This window comes from Typopeltis vanoorti, chromosome 21, assembly GCF_054136105.1.
Source record: "Typopeltis vanoorti isolate ZY-2024b chromosome 21, IOZ_Tvanoo_1.0, whole genome shotgun sequence".
Classification (NCBI taxonomy): Eukaryota; Metazoa; Arthropoda; class Arachnida; order Uropygi; family Thelyphonidae; genus Typopeltis; species Typopeltis vanoorti.
In genome coordinates, this window is record NC_143569.1 from 71,431,095 (window position 1) to 71,453,362 (window position 22,268).

Here is a 22,268-nt window from a genome sequence, read left to right on the forward strand (position 1 = left end):
AGAATGCTTAGGTGGATGTGCGGTGTGACCAGAAAGGATCATCTGAGAAATGACTATGTCAGGGGAACAGTGAAAGTTACGAACTTAGGAGCGAAAATACAGGAGGCAAGGTTGAGATGGTTTGGTCATGTGATGAGGAGGGAGACGAATATGTGGGAAGAAGGGTCATGCAGATGGATGTGCAAGGAAGGCGGAAGCGTGGGCGGCCAAAGAAGAGATGGAGGGAGCTGGTAGAAGAGGACTTGAAGATGAAGAACTTGGATGTGGTGACAGCCCAAGACAGGAAGGTGTGGAGGAGACTCATAACAAACAGTGACCCCACTTAAGTGGGAGAAGCTGCAGAAGAAGAAGAAGTTGTACTGGTGCTCAATTAAATTAAAAATTTTATTGTACTGGTAGAACCACTTTGTTTTCAGTATTACATGTGAAAATTGACTCAAAGAAGTGGAGAGGGGAAGACTTGTTGCAGTCCCATCTAGCTGTATGTATATTTTTGTTTTTCATGTAAAACCATCAGCATTTGAATAACTCACAGATGTTAAGGGGGGGGGTTGTAAGATGAATGGGATCTCTTTTTATTGGCACATTCATGAGATTTAATATAAATATTGGTCATGATGTCTGAATTTTTGAAGTGTGGTTTTTTAGAACAGTTTTGTAGCAAATAGAATTTTTTATACAAGAGGCTGAGTATCCTGTGAGGTAAACATTGATTTTGCCAATTGGTTGGAAAATTTTGTAGAATACCCATATTATTGACTACTGGGCACACCGGCATAATATCGGATGTGTGAAATTTTAGACCCAGAAGAAAACAAATCATTTTGGGACAAACATAAGCATAGTCATACTAATAAATAAAGAAAGAAAGGTTGTAGAAATCTTTCTTTCTTTTGTACTGTTGTATTATTGTTGGTGGTTATCATACAACATATAAACTTATTTCTATAAGTTTATATGTTGTGTGATATTTAAAAAAAATAAGTATTATTCAGTCATATTCTGTTTATTTCATTATAATGGTAGTATGCTCTTTATCTTGTTCTAAAAATCATTCAGTAACATCTCTGTGGTTAGCAACTATCTCTGTGGTTAGCAACTATCTCTGTGGTTAGCAACTATCTCTGTGGTTAGCAACTCACAGAGATAGTTCTATTTCCTACATTCAGTGTTCATTAGTATTTGTAATTTAGGTACTTGTCTGAGTGCAGCAGCAAAGTTATGACTGCAGCTGAGAATGTTGACTTCTGTTAGAGATACTGATGATTATATAACAGTTTTTAACTATGAAGTTCATTTTGGTATGACTGTGAAGATGTTATAAAGATTAGAAGAGAAACTTGGAAAAGTACAACCTGGGTTCAGGCTAATAAAGGAATATAACAAGGATTGTACTTAAGTAAAAAAAAAAGTACGACAAAGTATTGAAAGAAAAGCTCTTCACATTGCTGCATTTGTATGCGGTAAATGAAACATTATACAGAGTAACACATAGTCAATATTTAAGTTGTAAGTCAATCAACAGTTAGAATTTAGATTATTTGTTAACGTCAAATAACATTAGTTGATTTGGATTTACTTTAGATTCTAGCTGCTTACTTGTTCTTGCATTCTAGTTTGATATTTCAGTTTCATTTTGTTTTACTAATTCATCGTTATGCTTGTGTTTTTACACAGTTAATCATAGACGTGTACTTCCTTTTTCCTATTTCACTCTAATATTTTGTATTTGTATGCTTACATTTTGCAAATTTTGAATCTTCACATAAATTGCAAACTTCCAAATACAGGTATCCCTTGCTTAACGCAGGATTTGATTAACACAGTTAATCAATTTGCGACAATCCCTTTATATATACGGCAAAAGTTTTAATTAACGTACCTTTAAATTTTCCATGCAAATACATGCAAGCCTCGAGGAGTGTTTCCTGGCCGAGAGAAAGAAAGTCGTGAGTATGATGACGTCATTCCTCCAACACAGCTGGGCTCCCAGAGCCTCAGCGCCAGCCAGTTGCTTAACTTTCAATGCTCTTTTGCTTTTAGCTAACGCACCTGGTCATCCAAATTCTCTTAATGATCTGTGTGAGAATGTGAAAGTTTTATTTTTTCCACCAAATATGGCATCATTGCTACAACCCACAGACATGGGCGTCGTGGCAACTTTCAAAGTCTATTTTCTTAAAAAGGCATTCTCAAAGGCAGCAGAAACAACAACGGGAGAAAATGCAATTACGCTCCAAGAATTTTGGAAAAATTTTAACATTAAGCACGCAGTTGAAAACATTCATGACTCATGGGAGCAAGTGTCTTCTAGCTGCATGAAAGCTGTATGGAAAAACTTTTTGCCCAAATGCGCTGATGACTGATGATGTGTAGTGTTGTCATCCACACAGTGTGTATAGAATCACAATAAGTGAAAATATCTTGGCAAATGCCTAATTCACCACACTCGGTCAACATTATTATTGATCAATTCTTGCTATATCAATGCCATTGTAGCAGACTCAGTCATTATATTATAGCAGTCTCAGGATAGTTACAAATTTAAATTAATTTCACTATAAAATGTTTTTCCTTTGGTCCCTCTTGCTATAAAAATGTCATTGGAGTAAACCTTCTAGTACTTTTGTATCTCTTTTTTTTTTTTACTAAATAATTTAATGAAATTACAACGTCAACTAGGATATACATTAAAATAAATTTTAATATACTTCAATATTTCGGCAACGTCATGTTGCCATTTCAAGAAACTTAAGAACAAGACACGTGCACGCAGGTTCAACAAACAGTAAGTGAGGAAGAAGCAGGAAGCTATTATTTCTCATAAAGTCCTGATGGTGTCCCCTAGTGGGCAATGTTGGTATTCTTGGGCGATTGGACTGAAGGTCTTCTGATGTAGGTTTCCCAAATTTGAGGAAGTCTCATGCAGCTAAATTTGTTGAGGTTTGGATTGTTTCTTAGGGCTGCAGCTGATTTCATGAAAAGCCTGTCATATTTGTATTTACTATGGTGTATTATCGTGGCTTTCTTCCACCATTTTCTATGGCAGGTATCCAGCGCATAGTCAGCAAGACCAGAGTGGCTGTATTGGTGAAACTGGATGTAGTCCTTGTGTTCTGAAATTCTGATATTTGCTGTCCTGCCTATTTGTCCAAAGTAGGACAGCTTACAGCTGCAAGGGACCTGGTATACACCAGGTAGGTCTAGGGGGGGGGGGTTGGTCTTTAGTAGAGCGGATAAGGGATGCCAATTTTTTATATGGTCTGTAACAAGAAGTTAAGTCATGTTTTTTTAAAATTTTTGTAATTTTTTCTGAGGTGCCTTGGATATAGGATATGGTGATGGATTTAGAGTAATCCTTGTGAGGCGGGGGGTTGCAGTTTACTGGTTTCAATATTTTTTGGATTTTTTTGGAGGGGGGGTTAGCCATTGGCTGAGAATGTGGTTTAGTTCTGTGGTTAGAGCATTGTCATTTGAACAGATAAGTTTAGCCCTGTTGTGTAGCGTCTTAATGACTCCATATTGTTGCGAGGAGGGGTGGTGGGATTGTTGGTGAATGTATCTGCCTGTATGGGTGGATTTTCTATAGACTGAGAAAACCAAGGTTCCATCAGGCTGGCGGGTGACTAGTGTGTCTAAGAAAGGAAGGCAGTTGTTTTTTTCTTCTTCCAGGGTGATTTTGATTCTGGGGTGTTGGTTGTTTAAGTGTGTTAGGAAGGAGAGGAGTGCATCGGAACCATGTGGCCAAATAGCGAACACATCATCAACATAGCGAAGCCAAATGGTTGGTTTTTGTGCGGCAGAGTTTATGGCTTTCTCTTCAAAAGTCTCCATATAAAAGTTAGCCAAGGGTGGGGAGAGTGGAGAACCCATGGCTGTCCCCTCTATTTGTTTGTAGAATTTTCCTTGCCAAACAAAATAGCCTGAGTCCATTGTGAACTGAAATAGGGCTGTGATATTGGGAGGAAATTTAGCTTGGATTAGCTCTAAGGATCCTTTGAGTGGGACAATTGTGAATAAGGAGGAGACATCAAAACTGACTATCATGTCAGTGTGTTTGAGTGTAAGGTTTTTCTATGCTGACTTTGAAGTGGGCTGAGTTTTTTATGTGTGAAGGTGTGTTGCCAGTATAGTGTGAGAGAGCTTTGGCCAAATGTTTAGCTAGTTTGTATGTGGGGGAATCAATGCCATCCACTATGGGACGTAATGGCACATTTTCCTTATGTATTTTTGGGAGTCCATAAATACGGGGGGTGGGGGTTATGGAGTTAAATGGTTTTAATTTGTTAGTGATTTCCACAGGCCAAGAAGTGACCTTCTTAAGGAGCCTTTGGAGTTTTCTAATTTGCGAGTTGGTGGGATTGTACTCAATAGGGAGGTATTCTTCCTCACTTACTGTTTGTTGTGCCTGCGTGCACGTGTCTTGTTCTTAAGATTCTTGAAAATGACAACGTGACGTTGCTGAAATATTGAAGTATATTAAAATTTATTTTAATGTATATCCTAGTTGACGTTGTAATTTCCTTAAATTATTTAGTAAAAAATGCATAACCAACGAGAATTACTTTTGTATCTCATACAGCTTTTTTTCATGTAATTAATGTTCTCGTGGTGTAATAAGAATCAAAAGATGATTATACAAAATAGCATTGCCTACCAAGTACAGAGTTATCTCTTGACTCTCATGAGAGCATTTATCATCATCAAATGCACTAAGTTCTAATAGTATTTGCCATAAAAATTGGAATTAAAAATGTACAGAATTATTCCTATGATGTTTAGTACACATTAGGATTATTAGATAAAAGTGATTTCTTCTTCTTCTTCTTCTTTATCCAATAGTCCACAAAGGATTGTAGAATAGATATCAGGAAATATTCCTCACAGAAGTCTTCCACTCAGGTCCTTGATTGACACTTTGCTTTCAGCTCTTTTATTGAAGCACACGTCCAGTTTTTTATATTGTCTGTCCCGTTTATTCTAGGTCTGCCTCTTTTTCGAGTTCCTGGAATAAGTCCTTCATGAACTTGTATTGGTAAACCATTTGATCTGCTGATATGACCAAGCCACATAAGTTGTCTCCTTTGAATCTTAGTCATGATGTTATCCCTTGGACTGGCAAAAGAACGGATTTTTTGTCTTGCTTCAAAATGTGGGATGTGATCAGTGAAAAATCTTGACCAGTTACATATGCTTTATAGTATAGTTCTTCAGGAGAATTACAATAAATTAAGATGATAAGAAATGAGAGAAGGACTTGTACAACATTCAAGCTAATGTTAATGGAATCAATAGTTAAATAGGTTATACATAGTAAAATCATATTTGAGAGCTATTGTCATGCTGAAAGGCATAATGTGCATCATATCTGAGACCTACGTGTGCATGATTTTTGATTAACGAGGATCAGACTTGATGTAAAGTAATTCCTAGGTTTTTGTTGCTTTGGGTTGAAGTATGCATAACATTTCAGAAGCTACTTTGAATTTCCTGGTTGTGGTCAGTATACGTCATTTTTGTTTGCTCCTAAAATACTTTATAAATTTCATTTGTTGTATGGAAGACTAATCTAGATTTGTGTTGTCTGTTCTCTTTTTCACATCTCTGTGTTCAGGCATGTTGATCTACCTGGATCAGCCTGGAATTATTTTGTCAGTAATATCTGTTTGTGTCATTAACTAAAGTCCTCTGCTTTCCCAGGCTGGTTGGCCAAGTGGTTAGCATATCTTCTAACTAACAGGTGGAAGGTTCGAATTCCTCCATGGGCACGGATGTTTGTTTGACTGTCTTTATATGGGAGATGAATTTCATTGCCCGGTGGGAGACCACTATCCCACTTGTTAAAGGCCTGAAGTAGTTTAAAAAGGTTCCATGTTTGGTCTCTAGAGTAGGATTTCCAGATTATGTAAGAATTATATAAACATACAAAAAAAAAAATAATAAATGGACAAAAAAAAAATCCTTAACTCACCTGTTTGACTAAGGTACTATAAGTTTACAACCTTTTGAGGCTTAGTTGCATGTAACCTGACCTGACATCACATGTCATATTCATCTGTTTTCAATGCCCACGTTATTTTGCCATACACTTAAATGAACAGCCAAAGTATGTATTAAAGTTGTTACATAAAATTAGTTTATGAAATAATTAACTCATTAATCACTCAGATAATACACTCTGACATGGACTGTTTGGATGCTCTTGTGCAAATCTTGATGTGGACAGAAAGGCCATTTTGCATCTGTTAAATGTAATCACGGGCTTGCTGGTAAATTTTTAACTGGCTCACTTAAAAAAAATAAAATAATAATAATAAAAAAAAACTCGGCTGTTTTGCTTTTGTGAGAATTAATTACAACCCCTGAAAGCATCAATGAATTTCATTATCAGCAAATGTCTGTTTAATTTTTTCTGGCCACTTCTTCTTAAGGTTAGCAATTATAGAAACATGAGATCATTGAGCATGGGGATGTTCTTACTTTAAAAAGAAGCAGTCCAGGCAAAATTAAGCAGATGTTTGTTGGCAATATTTCTGTAAAATTGCTAGAGGAGATAATTTCTGCAATATTTCTGTAAAATGGCTTCTTTCCCTTTAACCCCCTACATGCACAGGCTACTGCATGAAAGAGGGGAAAAAGAAGCACAAAGGGTGCCAAAATAAGCATAACCCTGCTGGATTTTCTGTGTCACCATATACAACTTTATTGCTCAAATTCTGCTGTCTGCTGAATTGAAGACTGAATTGAATTGAAGTCTCTGCTGCTCTACAGTTTATTAATCATCGTTGGTTTAAGAACCAGTTCACAACATTCTTGAAAATTTAGTAAATGATTCCAGATCTGTTGGATGTAGCAAGCATAAGTTAATTAATTCATACAGCAAAAATTTGGGTTTGGCCATGCGATTAAAACTATATGCCAGATAATAAATAGTTTCAAAGAACTTTAAAGAAATCAATTAAAACTTGAATCAGTCAATCTACAGTTTGTGTATATTATATTAACCTCACAAACAAGAAGCTGCAGAACCCATTGCACATATGCTAGTGCCACATGTGAACATATGGTTAAGAAGAGAGGAAATAATTTGTTTTTCTTGAACAGCTGGAGTTTATAGTCTTTGGGGAAGGAATACTATATCAGCAGACAGAAACAGATTAAAAGTGTAAATCATCACCAGATAGCATATACACTATACTACACATGTGTAAGTACGGTGTATTTTTTTTAGTAATGTATAACTCTACTCTAATTTGTATACATCTTTCTGAAGATGTTCTTATAACAAGCATGAAATGTGAAATCTTGTGATAATTAAAGCTTTTCTTTATTTATTTGGTATTTATTGTTTACATGAATGATAAAACATTTTCTTTCATAATACATATTGTATTACTGAATGGAAGATAAAAAGGAAAAATAATTGTTAGTAATATGATTTTTTCCGATTCATCATTTCTTTTATGTTGTTAGCATTGAAACAATGAAAATCTATACATACATACATACATCTTCAAGGCCCACTCTTCCTAATTGGGTTGTGGGGGCAACAGCTGCAAGAGGAACTTCCAATGGTCACGATCCTCTGCCACCAAGCTCAGGTGTTCTGGTGGGATTCCCAAACGTGTCCACCCAAGGTTTTGGATATAATCTATCCAGCGAGTCCTTGGCCTTCCACGTGGCCTCCCATCCTCTGGCTTGGCAAAGAGGGCCTGCTGAGGGAGCCTTTCTTGTGACATTCTGACCAGGTGCCCGTACCAGCGTAACTGTGATCTCTCAACACGGAGAAGCAGCGGTTGAGTATTGAGGGTTTCCTGAATTGCAGAGCTTCTGACTCTGTTGAGTTTTGTCAGCCCTGCAACTCCTCGAAGGAACCTCATTTCAGCCGCTTGGATTCGTGTCCGCATTCTTTTGGTCATTACCCAACTCATGACCATAGGTGAGGATGGGGACATAGACTGTATTGAAGACAGCCAACTTTGCCTTCTGGCTTAACTCCCGCTTCAATACTACCGAACGGCCAAGCTCCCGCAATATTGAGCTTGCTAAGCCAATTCGAGTATCTAGCTCTACGTCCCATTTTCCATCATCCGTGAATATGGACCCAAGGTATTTAAACTTCTCCACCTGTCTCATTGGGACTCCACTTACATTTAGATTGCACTGGGATGGTTGTCTTGAGACCAAAATTTTTCAGTTTTGGCCACATGAAAATCTATATGATTCATTATTAATGAATAGTGCAGTTAGTAATTATATTGAATTTTCTCTGTAAATATGATCTTTTATGTTCTAAGGTGGAACTGAATATTCATCCGATTCTGGATGGGGATGTATGTTACGATGTGGTCAGATGGTGATGGCTCAAGCTTTAATCTGCAGACATCTAGGAAGAGGTAATGTTGCAGTATTATTTAAAGAGTTTACTGTATAATCTTAATTTTCTGATTTTAAGTATTAATAGATTTAAATAAATGTAAATAAATTAGTGTTACTTTATATAATATAATATATATATATATTTTTTTTTTCATCCTTTCAAATGCACTAAACTGTGTTCACACAGAGTGTTAAGTAAATTTACTGGAGTTCGTATCCAATTAGTGTAATGACTTTTAACTCTGCACTTTTTCAGTGTTAAAGGTCATTGCATTTTGTAGAGTAAAAATATATACTTAATTAAACTAAATAAAACTATAACAACTACTTGAATCCAAGGTCTTCTATATAAGACTATACTTTTAAGATTTCCTTATCTTTAGAGAGTAAAGTCATTCTCTCACTTACTCATTGTATTATTAGTTTGATTTACATATACTTAATCAGCTACACGACTGAGCATTTTGTTTTCCTCAGCAGATATCTACAAAAACATTAAATTTCATTAGAATCAGTTCTTTATCAGGTTTTTTTCCCAAAATATTAAGCTTCTCCTTATCTTCTATGGTAATATAGGATATCAGCATGGGTGCTAAATGGGTGTTCAGCTGAACTGGCTATTCCTTTGACCAGGTATATATAATTTGAGTCCCAGAACAGTGAAGATTCCACCGGAGTGGAAAGAATGTATGGTAATCCCATTGCACAAGGGGGATGCAAAGACTGATGTATCCAACTATTCACAAATCATTATCTCAGGAGTGGTGGTGAAGATATTAGAAAAATTGGTTAGGGCTTGCATTCAGAAATGGGTTGACAGTGAATCTCTACTTTGCAATGAACAGCATGCGTTTACTAAGGGAAGGTCATGTTTTAGCAACTTGCTCATATTCTATAATAATGTTACCATTGAACTAGACAAGGGGAATGGATACACCATGATACTTTTCGATTTTGATAAGGCTTTTGACAGAATATAGCATGGAAGATTGTTGCAAAAAATTGGAGAATATGGGTTTGGATTATAAAATATTAGCACGGATAAGAGTCTGTACATTAACACCCCAACTGGCCATGACGTCTGTAGACGTCCAGCTAAATCTGGATACGATTCTGTAACACCTATTGAATAACATGGATAAGAAGTGCAGCTTGGTCTCACTATTTCATGACAGCAGGTAGGGAGATTAATGATATTGGGAACAATTTGACAGGAGACATACAGCTATTTGCTGATAATGCAAAGATAGGAATGGTAATCAGCAATGCTGCTGATTTTCAGTTGCAGAATGATTTGAATAGGCTGGAATTGTAAGCATGGGCAAATGGATGTCAGTTCAATGTCAATAAATGTAAAATCATGCACTTTGGTATGATTAGATATCCAATGTCGTATTATGTTGGTAGGATTATGCTAGAAGAAACTGATAAAGCTAGGGATTTTGGAGTGTTAGTAGATAGGAAGTTGAAGTTCATGGGGGCTATGTAGCAAAGATGGCAAATACGAGGATGGTTCCATAAGTTTCTGGCCTGACTAACTTTTAGAGATGATAGAAAAGAAAACAACTGTGTCACTTTTCAACATAATCTCCCTTTACTTCAACACACTTTTCACATCTTTGAATTAACACTTCTATGCCCTTAAAAAAATAGTCTTCCATCTCATCGTCATCTGCAAAGTTTCTTCCTGCAAAGATGGCAAATACGAGGATGGTTCCATAAGTTTCTGGCCTGACTAACTTTTAGAGATGATAGAAAAGAAAACAACTGTGTCACTTTTCAACATAATCTCCCTTTACTTCAACACACTTTTCACATCTTTGAATTAACACTTCTATGCCCTTAAAAAAATAGTCTTCCATCTCATCGTCATCTGCAAAGTTTCTTCCTCGAATGTCTTTTTTCAGTTTCAAGAAGATGTAGATCTGGATGCTAGATCTGGGCTGTAGGGTGGGTGTTCAATCTCCTGGAATCCACAGTCCTTCACTGCAGCCTTCGCAACAATAGCCATAGCGATTGGAGCATTGCCGAAGCAGATGATCACCATGACTCTACATTCCTTGTCTCTTCTCCTTTATGGCATCATGCAGTTTGTGAAAGAGCAAAGCATAATATTCTGCATTCAAGGTGGTATTCCTTTCCTTGAAGTCAATCAAGAGACTTCTCTGGCAATCCCAAAAAATTATTGCCATGATCTTCTTGGTAGACTGAGTGACCTCCTTGGCTTCTCTGAGTGGTGGTTCACCTGGTTTGTGCCATTCCATGATTTCCTTTTAGAAAGAGGATCATAATAAAGGACCATGGTTTCATCCCTGGTGACAATGGATTTCAGCACTTCTCTCTGATTCCCTTTGCAAAGTTCTAAAACTTGTGGGAATAGGTCACACGATGCTCCTTCTGAACTGAATAGAGAAGTTGGGGCACCCACCTTGCATTGACCTTCATCGTGTGTGAAGCTTGTCGTGAATGATGCAAAAGATGGTTGTTATAGAAAGCCCCAACCTTGCTGAGATTTCTTTGATATTCAGCCATCTTCATTGAGTAGTTCCTTCTCAACAATAGAAACATTTTCCTCAGTGACCTCCTGAGGGTAGTTCTCTCACTTTTAAACACTCTAAACACACTTCCACAGACTGACCATCATGAGGATAATCTTCAATGCTCTCACTTCCTAGGCAAAGCTGTTTAGCCCATTCCTTCATGGTGGAATATGAAGGAAAAGCAAAGCTTCCTCATAAACACCATCCAATCATTGTTTGATAGCACTTGGAGAAAGTCCTTCTTTGGTGAAAAACTTTATCAACACGGTACTTAATTTTTAATATTACAGCCACTTAGTGTGCCATGTGTTAGTCAAATGAGTGCCTCCAAATGAATGACGCAGGTAGAGTTGAAACTGGTACAAAGCTCCCCATAGATGGTGCTGTCTGTCACACAAGGCATTTTAAATTTGGTGCGAATTTTGTATGTCAGGTCAGAAACTTTTGGAACCCACCTCATACAACTCAAAGATAATTGCAATGCTAAAACAAACTTTCACTTGTAAAGATCAGGATGTCATTTTGCCTCTTTGCAAGTCTTGATAAGACTTCACTTGGACTGTTTTGCACAGGTCTGGTCTTCTGGTTTATGTTGTGATTCTGATACAATGGAGAGAGAGAGCAAAGGAGAGTGTTAAAAATGATATCAGAATTGTGAAATACTGATTATGAAGACAGATTGAGAATTTGTAGACTGCAGACACTAGCAAACAGGAGAAAGAGGGTGATATGATTGAGACTTAAAAACTCCTGAAAGGATCATACAGTTGATGGAATTTTTCATTTTATGTAGGTAGGGAAAGGACAAGAGGGCATCCTTGGAATCTGAGAATGAATGCCACTAAGATGAGAGTGAGGGCTAGATTTTTCTCTTATAGAGTGGTGCATCATTGGAATGGATTGCCATTGGATGTTTTGCTTGCAATCAGTATGAATGAATTCAAGAATAAGTATGATAGCTGGTGTGTGTAGTATGTGGCCTCTCTCGATGAGTCCCTGCTTTCTTGGAGTTCCCTCTTAATAATAAGAATGTGTTTTTTATTTAGCATACATTATTCCATTCATCTTCACTCTCTCAATGAGTATAAATATTGTCTTACCTCAGGCAATTAAATTATAACAAACACTGATAACAAATTCTTTATCATAGAAAAACGGTTTCTCATCATCAAATTCCTGCCATGTACCCTCAAGGGGTGTACAGGATATGATAGTACTACATGAAAAAAATTACACCATTACTAACTTCTTATCTACAATTTTACTCCAAATCAGTCTGTTACTTGTCAAGACTCCAACATTATCAGATCTTATATTTCTATCATCTAAGGCACTTTGTACCATATCAATCCACCTATAACTTGGTCTTCCTCTGGGTCATTTTGCTGCCAGCCTGGAAGAGAACACTTGTTTTGCTAATCTTTCTTCACCCATTCTGTTTAAGTGACCATACAACCTGAGATTAGCTCTACTAATGCATTCCTGGATGCTGACAATGTCAAGTTTTTTCCTAATATCCTCGTTTTTAATATGATATTGCCATTGATGCCATCTGTTCATACCTCTAATTCTCAGGACTCTCATATCTGCGGTCTTCAGTCTTTGGTCAAGTATTTTACTTCTGATCCAGCTCTCAGATCCATAAGTTAAAACTGGTTTGAACACTTGTATTGTATACAGCTAATTTAGTGTTCTGACTAATTTCTCTCTTATTCTATATGAATTTATTCAATTGATTTCCCACCATACCAGCTTTGCTGATTCTGTTGTCTATTTCTATATTTAATTTACCATCTTCACTAAAAATCGTGCCTAAGTAGCTGAAATGTTTTGCTTGTTTCACAGGTTCCCCGTTCACAACACAGTTGACATTTTCAACAATTCTACCTATTTTCATTGTCTTTGTCTTTTTAATGCTGACCTTCATAACATATCTATTACAACAGTTATTCAATTTAGTCAGAGAATCCTGCAAACTTGTAGCGGTTATTCAGAAGTATAACATCGTCTGCATAAAGCAAAGAGCTGACATTAACATCTCCAATTCTGATCTGATATCATGTTTAATACCACTTTCCTTCATAATGTGATCCATATAGATAATGAATAACAGAGGGGATATTGTACATCATTGTCTCACACCAGATTTAACATTAAACCATCTTCCCGTACTTCCTTCAGTTCTAACTGCTGACTTACAACTCAAATAAAGACTAAGTATTGATTGATATAATGCCCCATTGACACCATATAACTGTAGCGTATTGAATAGCTTCTCTCTTGGCACCTTGTCATATGCCTTTTCCAAATTGACAAAACTTAAATACAGATCTTTGTTATGTTCCCATGATTTCTCGACTATTTGTCGTAAAGTGAAGATCTGATCTTGACAGTCTCTATTTGGCCTGAATCCAGCTTGTTCTTCACCAAGCTTTTCTTCCACAATTCTTCTCAACCATTTCTCAAGTATACTTGTATAGATCTTCCCAGGAACACTCAGTAGGGAAATACCTCTGTAATTCTCACATTCAGTTATATTTCCCTTTTTATATATGGATACTATGAGAACTCTACTCCAATCATTGGGAATTCATCCCTTTGTCCAGGCTTTCTGAACTATGCAGTGCAGCCAATGTAAGACTCTTATACCACCATACTTCAGCATTTCTGGTCGAATATCATCTACTCCTGCTGCCTTTCCACATTTCAAGCCATTGATGGCTTTTTCTACTTCAAGTATGGATATGTATTCCTGACTGAATGCCTAGTCAGTGTTTTTTACCACTGTGCTGTCATCACTGTGCTTGTTTCATTTAGCAGTTTTTCAAAGTTATTACTCCATACTTCAAGGATATCTTTTTGTCTCGTTTTCATGTCACCTTTATCATCTCTAACTCCTTTTACAGCACTCTTTCCTCCATTCTTAAGCTTCTTCAACAACCTCCAGAATATTTTGCCACTTTCTTGATATTTATTTTCTATATTCTTGCCAAAGTCCTCCCATGTCTTTTGTTTAGCTAGTTTTACACAGTGTTTAGCTTTCTTACATTTGTCTCTGTATTCTCTAAGAGCACAAGCTGACTTATTTGATATGCTTTCTTCTTTTCCTTCACTGCCTCTTTAACTTTCTATGTCCAGCATGGAGTTCTAATTTTTCTATCCTTGCAGACAACTTCACCACATGTCTCTCTAGCTGAATCAATCAGGGCTTTCTTCAAGGCTTGCCACTGAATCTCCAAGGTTTGATTCCTGTTCTCAAACTCTTTCGTTTTTTCTTCAATAATCTTTGTGTATTTTAGTCTGCAGTTCACATCTGAGAGCTGCTCAACTTTTATTCACTTTAAAACTTTCTTACATGTTATTCTTTTCAATATGAAATTCAATTTTATCCTGCTCAAGACTAAATAGTGATCACTTCCAATTTCAAATCCTTTGTACACTCTGGTGTCCTGCACCAGGGAGAAAACATCACTATCAACAATAACATAGTCAATGAGATTTTTCTTATTCCTTGCCTCTTCTCTCCATGTGAATTTGTGCACATTTTTATGTTGGAATGTTGTGTTAGTAATAACCAGTCCATGTCCTGAGCAGAAATCCAACAGATATTTGTCATTATTATTAGCTTTGCTCTTATCTCCAAATTTTCCCAAAATATTTCTGTATGTCTCACAATCATTTCCTACTCTGCTATTTAGATCCCCAACAAGGACCAACTTTTCCTTTTTCATTGTGTCAGTTGCTTTTTCTACAGCCTCAAAAAATTCCTCCACTTCTACCTTAGTAGAACCTTCTGTAGGACAATGAGGCACAAATAAGTCTCATTGTCCTGTTCCCCATTCTCATATTTGCCCACATTACTCTACTTGAGACTGCCTGCCATTCAAGAAGATGAGCCTCGTATTTTGTGTTGAATACTATGGCTACCCCTTGTTTTCCTTGATTGTCATTGCCTGAATATAACATTTTGTATTTATTGCTCAGAAAGATCTAACCAGTTTTTGTCTTTTTTGTTTCAATCACCCCTATTATGTCGATCTGGTACTTATCTAATTCCTAAGCTAGCTCCATTTCTTTGCCATTCAGGCTTCTTATGTTGATAGTAACGGTCTTTAACTCTGGTGATATTGAGTTGGGGTACTGCTTAATGAACAAGAATGTGTCAAAGTAGAGCTCTTTAATTCTCAGATTTGTCTAATTCCATCACTAGTTCCAAAAAATAATTAATCAATATCACTGGTATCTTGAAGCAGAAGAAAAAACTTTCCATTTCAGCATTTCTTTGAACATTGACTTGGAATGTGTATTTAATATCTGCTTTTTGTTACTGTTCATTTGTTTACTGTATCAGTGTCAAATAATTGTTTACTATATGAAATAATTCACTAACTTTTTATAATAGAATGACAGCTGAGTTGGTTAAAGGAAATGGTTACACAATAATTCTGCTGGATTTTGCAAAGACATTTGGCAGAATACCACATGGAACTCTGTTACGCAAATTACCAGTTAATACATTCTGACTGTCAGAATGTATTAACTGGTAATTTTCTTCCCATTTCTTGTGTTTCTCATACTGTCACCATCATTGAAGATTTCTACTCTGGTTACCCATTATATTATCTGATATTTTTGCTCTCACTACATCTACCAATGCAAACCCCTTGCCTTTAATCCCGAGGTTTCTGGCATTAGTACAGGGAGCTAACTACCAGACTGGTGAATGTTCAGGGGACTCTTGAAACATAACTAGTTCAAATAGGAAGTTAAGAGTTGAATCTTGAATTAAATTTCCCACCACATTTCCTCAGTTTCATTTTTCTTTCTTGATAAAACTAATCCTGGATTATTCCTTAAAATGCTATCATTTTCTCTCTCGCTCTCTGTGTCATTGGACTCTTAATTTAATGCATACATTGATAATTTTAATTTAATTCACTTGAAGAGCCACCTAAATATATCTAATTTCCCTGACGATTCACATTCACTCTTTTAACAAAAAATAATTTTTCATTGAAAGTTTTCTCATCATGGAAACCAATGGGGTCAGGAACTTGGGGGAAATTGTGTAGAAGGAATCATAGTTTATTTACAGAGCATATTACGAATAATCAAAATGGCACATCCATTTATGAGTTTGTTGAAGAACACACTAACAAGCAGGGATAGAGAGGTTATTGTTCCCTTATATAAGGAGAAAAATGAGTGGATATGAATATGATACTCTATGATGGACAACATGGCTTAGTGAAGGGTCAGTCATGCCTTAGTAATTCACTAAATTTTTATAATAGAATGACAGCTGAGTTGGATAAAGGAAATGGCTACACAGTAATTCTGTTGGATTTTGCAAAGACATACCACATGGAGCACTGTTACGCAAATTAGAACAAATGGGAGATGAATATGACACTGGTTATGTGGAAAAGAGGGTGGCTGCTGAACAGATATCAAAGTGGTATATGGAGGGGCAGAATCGAGGCAAAAATAGGTGACTAGTGGTATGCCACAAGGTTCAGTGCTCTTTAATTTGTAAATAAATGATATAGGAAATAACCTGAAAGGAAATATTCAGTTGTTTGCCGATAATGCAAAATTAGGTATAGATGATGTGGAGAGCTTGCAGGGATAAATTGATTACGAGCTATGTACCACATTGATGGACTGTATCCAGGAAATAGATGAAGGGATATAGGCATAGAGTTGAAGTTTAGAGACATATTGCTAAGGTTGTTAAGTTAGCTAATAAGATTATTTGACTGTTGAAGAACACTCTAACGAGTAGAGATAACGAAGTTGTTCTTCCTCTCTATAATGACTCGATATGTCCACATCTAGATTGCTGTGCTCGGATCTGGTCTCTTGAGTTTCTTGAGGAGGAGGAAGTGGTGGAGAGGATTCACAGGTAAATGACCAAGATGGTGAGTGATCTATGGAGTGTTTCCTATGAGGCAAGATTGAAGGGGTGTGGATTGCACAAGTTGGTTGATAGACAGAAAAGAGAGGATATGATAAAAACATTTAAGTTAAAGGATTTTATAGGATTAATGCAGTAGAAATGTTTCAGAACTTGAATTGAGAGTGCAGACCAAGAGGTCATCCCTGGAAGTTGAGTAAAAGTGTAGTTAGTAAAGGGGTGTGAGGACTAGATGTTTCACTCAAAGAGTGGTGAATGAATGGAACTGATTGCCAGTGTCAGTTGTGAGTGCTTTGTTTGTTTGTTAATGGGTTCAAGGAGCGGTATGATAGATTGTGTGGATATTTTGGGTCTCCACCATGTCTTTGGACTCCATGGAGGTGCCTATACATTAATAATAATGACACATCTGGATTTCGTGGGGATGAAGTGGTGGTGGAAAGAATCCAGTGTTGAGTGACAAAGATGACAGCAGGTTTATGGAATTGATTGAGTCTTGGAATGAAAAAATAGCTGATAGGTGAAAAAGAAGAGACATGATAGAATCACATTGTAGTGAACAAATTAATCCTGATGAATTGAATTTTTCTCAAGTTTTTTTTTCAGCTCACAATAATTTTGTTAACAAATCATGATGATAGTTGAAATACTTTGGCTTTTGTACTCGTGACAAAATTTTGTTTCTTATCATTGCATATGCTTCTGTGGAGAAAGGACATGCTAGGAATATGTTTTCCAGTATTTTTCCACATAAAAAATATCACATAGAAACTTTTTTTCTTGACTAGTTTCATGAAAATTCTTTTTTCACTTCATCATGATAATCACATGAATAAACTAAAAAACTAGATAAGTAGTAACAGTTAACAACTCTAGTGAAAATATTTCAACATGTTTAAACTAAATTAATATAAGCATGATTAAACATAATTCCTAATCTCCATCTAGTTTTTTTTCCACTTCATGATGAAGTGAAAAAAGAATTTTCATGAAACTATCAAGAAAATAAAAAAATAGTTTGTGTGATTTTTTTTTTTTTATGTGGAAAAATACTAGAAAACATATTCCTAACTTTGTTTTTCCTAATTTTTGCACAACAAATGGCCCACTAGAAACTGAAATTAATTTCAAAAGCCAGCATGAGAAATGAATAAAAATGAGTAAAGAATTATTGTAGCATAATTGCATTCTTGTTTAGGTATATCATTCATTATAATTATAAAAATGGAGGTAAATCATGTTAAAACTTATTTATTGTAGAATTTTCACCAAAATGTCATATGCATCCTCACTAAATGATTACATTAGGTTGTTGACAAAGAAGTAGAAGATCTGGAAAGGCAATTTAGTTATATTTCTTTTTCTGAGATGAATTAGATCCCAGGATGAAGTGCATTTAATTTGCAAAGAAACTACTGTAACTCTGAGGAAGAGCCATTCTAAATTGCAAACATATCCACATATCTGTACCAGTATGTAGGGCTTAATGAAATGTTATCAAAGATCATCATCAAATTCCTGACATGTACCCTCAAGGAGTGTACAGGATATGATAGTGCTACATGAAAAATTTACATCATTACTAACTTCCTATCTACAATTTTCTTCCAAATCAGTCTGTTACTTGTCAAGACTCCAACATTATCAGATCTTATATTTCTATCATCTAAGGCACTTTGTACTGTGTCAATCCACCTATATCTTGGTCTTCCTCTGGATCATTTTCCTGCCAACCTGGCAGAGAACACTTGTTTTGCTAATCTTTCCTTGCCCATTTTGTTTAAGTGACCATATCATATCACCTGAGATTAGCTCTGCTAATGCATTCCTGGATGCTGACAATGTCAAGTTCTTTCCTAATATCCTCGTTTTTAATATGATATTGCTATTGATGCCATCTGTTCATGCCTCTAATCTTTCTCAGGACTCTCATATCTGCAGTCTAGTCTTTGGTCAAGTGTTTTACTTCTGACCCAGCTCTCAGATCCATAAGTTAAAACTGGTTTGAACACTGTCTTATATAATAACTAATATTTAAGGAATTGACAGCGTATACTAGAAATATAGATTAAATAAACTTTAATATATACTTTCCGATATTTCGGCGAACGTCACGTTGCCATCTTCTTGGGAACTTACAATAAAGACACGTGCACACAAGTACTAATTCGCCGAAATATCGGAAAGTATATATTAAAGTTTATTTAATCTATATTTCTAGTATACGCTGTCAATTCCTTAAATATTAGTTATCATGTTTAACCAGCGTATAAGCCTCTCAACAAGAATACTGTCTTATATAGTGTTCAAACTATCTGATCATGACATCCTAATTTAGTGTTCTGACTAATTTCTCTCTTATTCCATATAAATTTATTCAATTGACTTCCTACCATACCAGCTTTGTTGATTCTGTTGTCTATTTCCATATTTAATTTACCATCTTCAGTAAAAAAAACATGCCTAAGTAGCTGAAATGTTTTACTTGTTCCACAGGTTCCCCGTTCACAACACAGTTGACATTTTCAACAGTGCTACCTATTTTCATTGTCTTTTTATTGCTGACCTTCATACCATATCTATTACAACAGTTATTCAATTTAGTCAGGGAATCTTGCAAACTTGTAGTGGATTTATTTAGAAATACAACATCGTCTGCATAAAGCAAAGATCTGATGTCTACAGTGTTCCATGAAGAAGTTGGCAGTGGGTCAGAGAAATTGGACTGTCCATAGCAGTTCCTTCAATTTTTTTTTAAATGTGAAATAATCAGTATGCATAACAAAATCAAATAGTTTGACAATTTCTGAAGGAAATTTTTCTTGAAGCAAATCAATGGTTTCTGATAAAGGATTATTAGTAAACAAGGATACAATATCTAAGCTGATCATGACATTGGAAGCACTGAGATGAAGATCTGAAATTTTATTTTTAAAATCTAAAGTGATTTTTATATAATTAGAAGATTTAGTAGAAGTCACAAGTAAATTGAATAAGTATTTAGATATCTTATAAACAGAACATCCTATACAGCCAATAGCTAGTCTTAAAGGAATACCTGGTTTATGAACTTTTGGTAGACCATGTAATATAAGTGGATGACCATAGAAGGTTTTAAACTTTTTCTTTTGTTCTTCATCCCAATTAGAACCATTTTCAGTAAGAGAATTAAATCTATTTATCTGACTACAAGTAGAATCAGAAGCGAGGGGCCTATAAGCAGAATAGTCTCAAAGTAATCGAGACATATTTTCTATCGTATTCTCTTTTATCTTGAACAACATCCTTTCTTTTGTCAGTAGGTAAACTATCTTATTATGCCAACTCACAGTATTCCAATATTGAAACAAATATTCATTATCACATCAGTAGAGTCATTTCCAGCATACCTACTATAAACATAATTTTTGTTTTTCCTAAATTCGTTTCTGAAATATCTTCTTGACACTGTTCAATAAAGATCCTGTATACCAAGTTTATCAACCATGATAAACTATTATTTCTTAACTTTTTTACCTTTAAAAATGGTTCAGTTATAGCAAAAAAAAAAAGAAACAAAAACATCTCCAGTTGTTTTGGCAATAAAAATCAAATTGTAGCAAAAAAAAAAAAAATTTTTTTTTTTTCATCAGTCAGTCTGTCTTACAACCAATTTCACAGTGAAAATTACTGCTATAGACCGAACTAAAATATTATCACTTTGAACAGTTTTATGAATAAAATTCGTCTATTACACTTAAACAAGAAATTATATTTCATCTTCTGTTTAGAAGAGGAAACACACATTATGGAGAACTAATTACCTAACTACATTTATTCTAGTGGTAAGACTTATACGTTGGTTAGACATAACTGGTAATTAATTTACGGAATTAACAACGCATATAAAGTAAATTAATTAAAGATAACTTTAATGAATCACTTCTATATTTCGACAATGTCACATTGTCATCTTCAGGAACATAAAGATATGGTATGTGCACTACAGGAACTAACAAAGCAAATGAGGCAGAAATTAAGACACTAATTTTGTTCCTAAAGTACTAATGGTGCCCTCTTGCGGGCTAATTTGGTAGTCTTGGCCGTTGGGCTGAAGTTCTCATAATGAAAGTCTCCCAAATTTGGGGCAGTTTCATGCACCCAAATTTGTTGAGGTTAGGAACGTTTTTTAGAGCTGCTGAAGATTCTTTGAATAATCTTTCGTATTTAAACTTGCTGCGATGGATTATTTTTGTCTTCTTCCAACGAATTTTATGGTGGGTATCTAAGGCATGGTCTGCCAGCCCAGAGCGGCTGTACTGGTGAAACCGGATGTAGTCTTGGTGTTCTGAAATCCTGATATTTGTTGTTCTGCCTGTTTGGCCAAAGTAGGACAATTTGCAGCTGCAAGGGACCTGGTATACACCAGGTAGGTCTAGGGGAAGTGGTTGGTCTTTGGTAGAGCGGATAAGGGATGCCAACTTTTTATATGGTCTGTAACAGGAAGTAAGGTCATATTTCTTGAGGATATTAGTTATTTTTTCAGAGGTGCCCTGGATGTAGGGGATAGTGATAGACTTGGTGTAGTCTTTATTGTTGAGGGGGGGAGGGGGGTTGTGGTTTTCAGGTTTTAGTATTTTTTGGATTTTTTTGGGGTTATAGCCATTGGCTAAGAAAGTGTTGAGGATGTGGTTTAGTTCTATAGTCAGGGCCTTGTCATCTGAGCAGATTAATTTTGCCCTGTTATATAGTGTTTTTATCACCCCATATTGTTGTGAGGGGGGGTGGTGGGATTGCTGGTGAATGTATCTGCCAGTGTGGGTGGGTTTTCTGTAAACAGAGAAAACCAAAGATCCATCAAGCTGGCGGGTGATTAAAGTGTCTAGGAAGGGTAGGGTGTTGTTTTCCTCTTTTTCTAAGGTGAACTGGACTCTGGGATGTTGGTTGTTTAAGTGTGTTAGGAAGGAGTGGAGTGAGTCTGAGCCATGTGGCCAAATAGCAAACACATCATCCACATAACGAAGCCAAATAGTGGGTTTTTGTGGGGCGGAGTTTAAGGCTTTTTCTTCAAATGTCTCCATAAAGAAATTGGCCAAGGGTTGGGGAAAGTGGTGAACCCATGGCTGTCCCCTCTATCTGTTTGTAGAACTTTCCTTGCCAAACGAAATAGCCTGAGTTCATTGTGAACTGAAATAGGGCTGAGATATCGGGAGGAAACTTGGCTTGGATGAGCTCAAGGGTTTCTTTGAGTGGGACATTAGTGAATAGGGAGGAGACGTCAAAACTGACCATTATGTCAGTGTGTTGGAGTGTGAGGTTTTCTATACTGGCTTTAAAGTGGGCCGAGTTTTTTATGTATGATGGTGTGTTGCCAGTGTAGTGTGTGAGCGTTTTGGCTAAATGTTTGGCTAATTTATATGTGGGGGAATCAATGCCATCCACTATGGGACGTA

General features: G+C 36.1%; 1 protein-coding gene across 1 annotated transcript in view; it reads left to right on the plus strand.

Moving 5' to 3' along the window:
- Positions 1-22,268, plus strand: part of LOC150094962 (cysteine protease ATG4B-like) — a 215,536-nt gene that overhangs the window by 27,342 nt on the left and 165,926 nt on the right. The window contains exon 4 of the mRNA XM_090410953.1: positions 8,298-8,396. Within this exon, the coding sequence (XP_090267079.1) occupies positions 8,298-8,396 (99 nt within the window). The remainder of the gene's footprint in view (positions 1-8,297; positions 8,397-22,268) is intronic.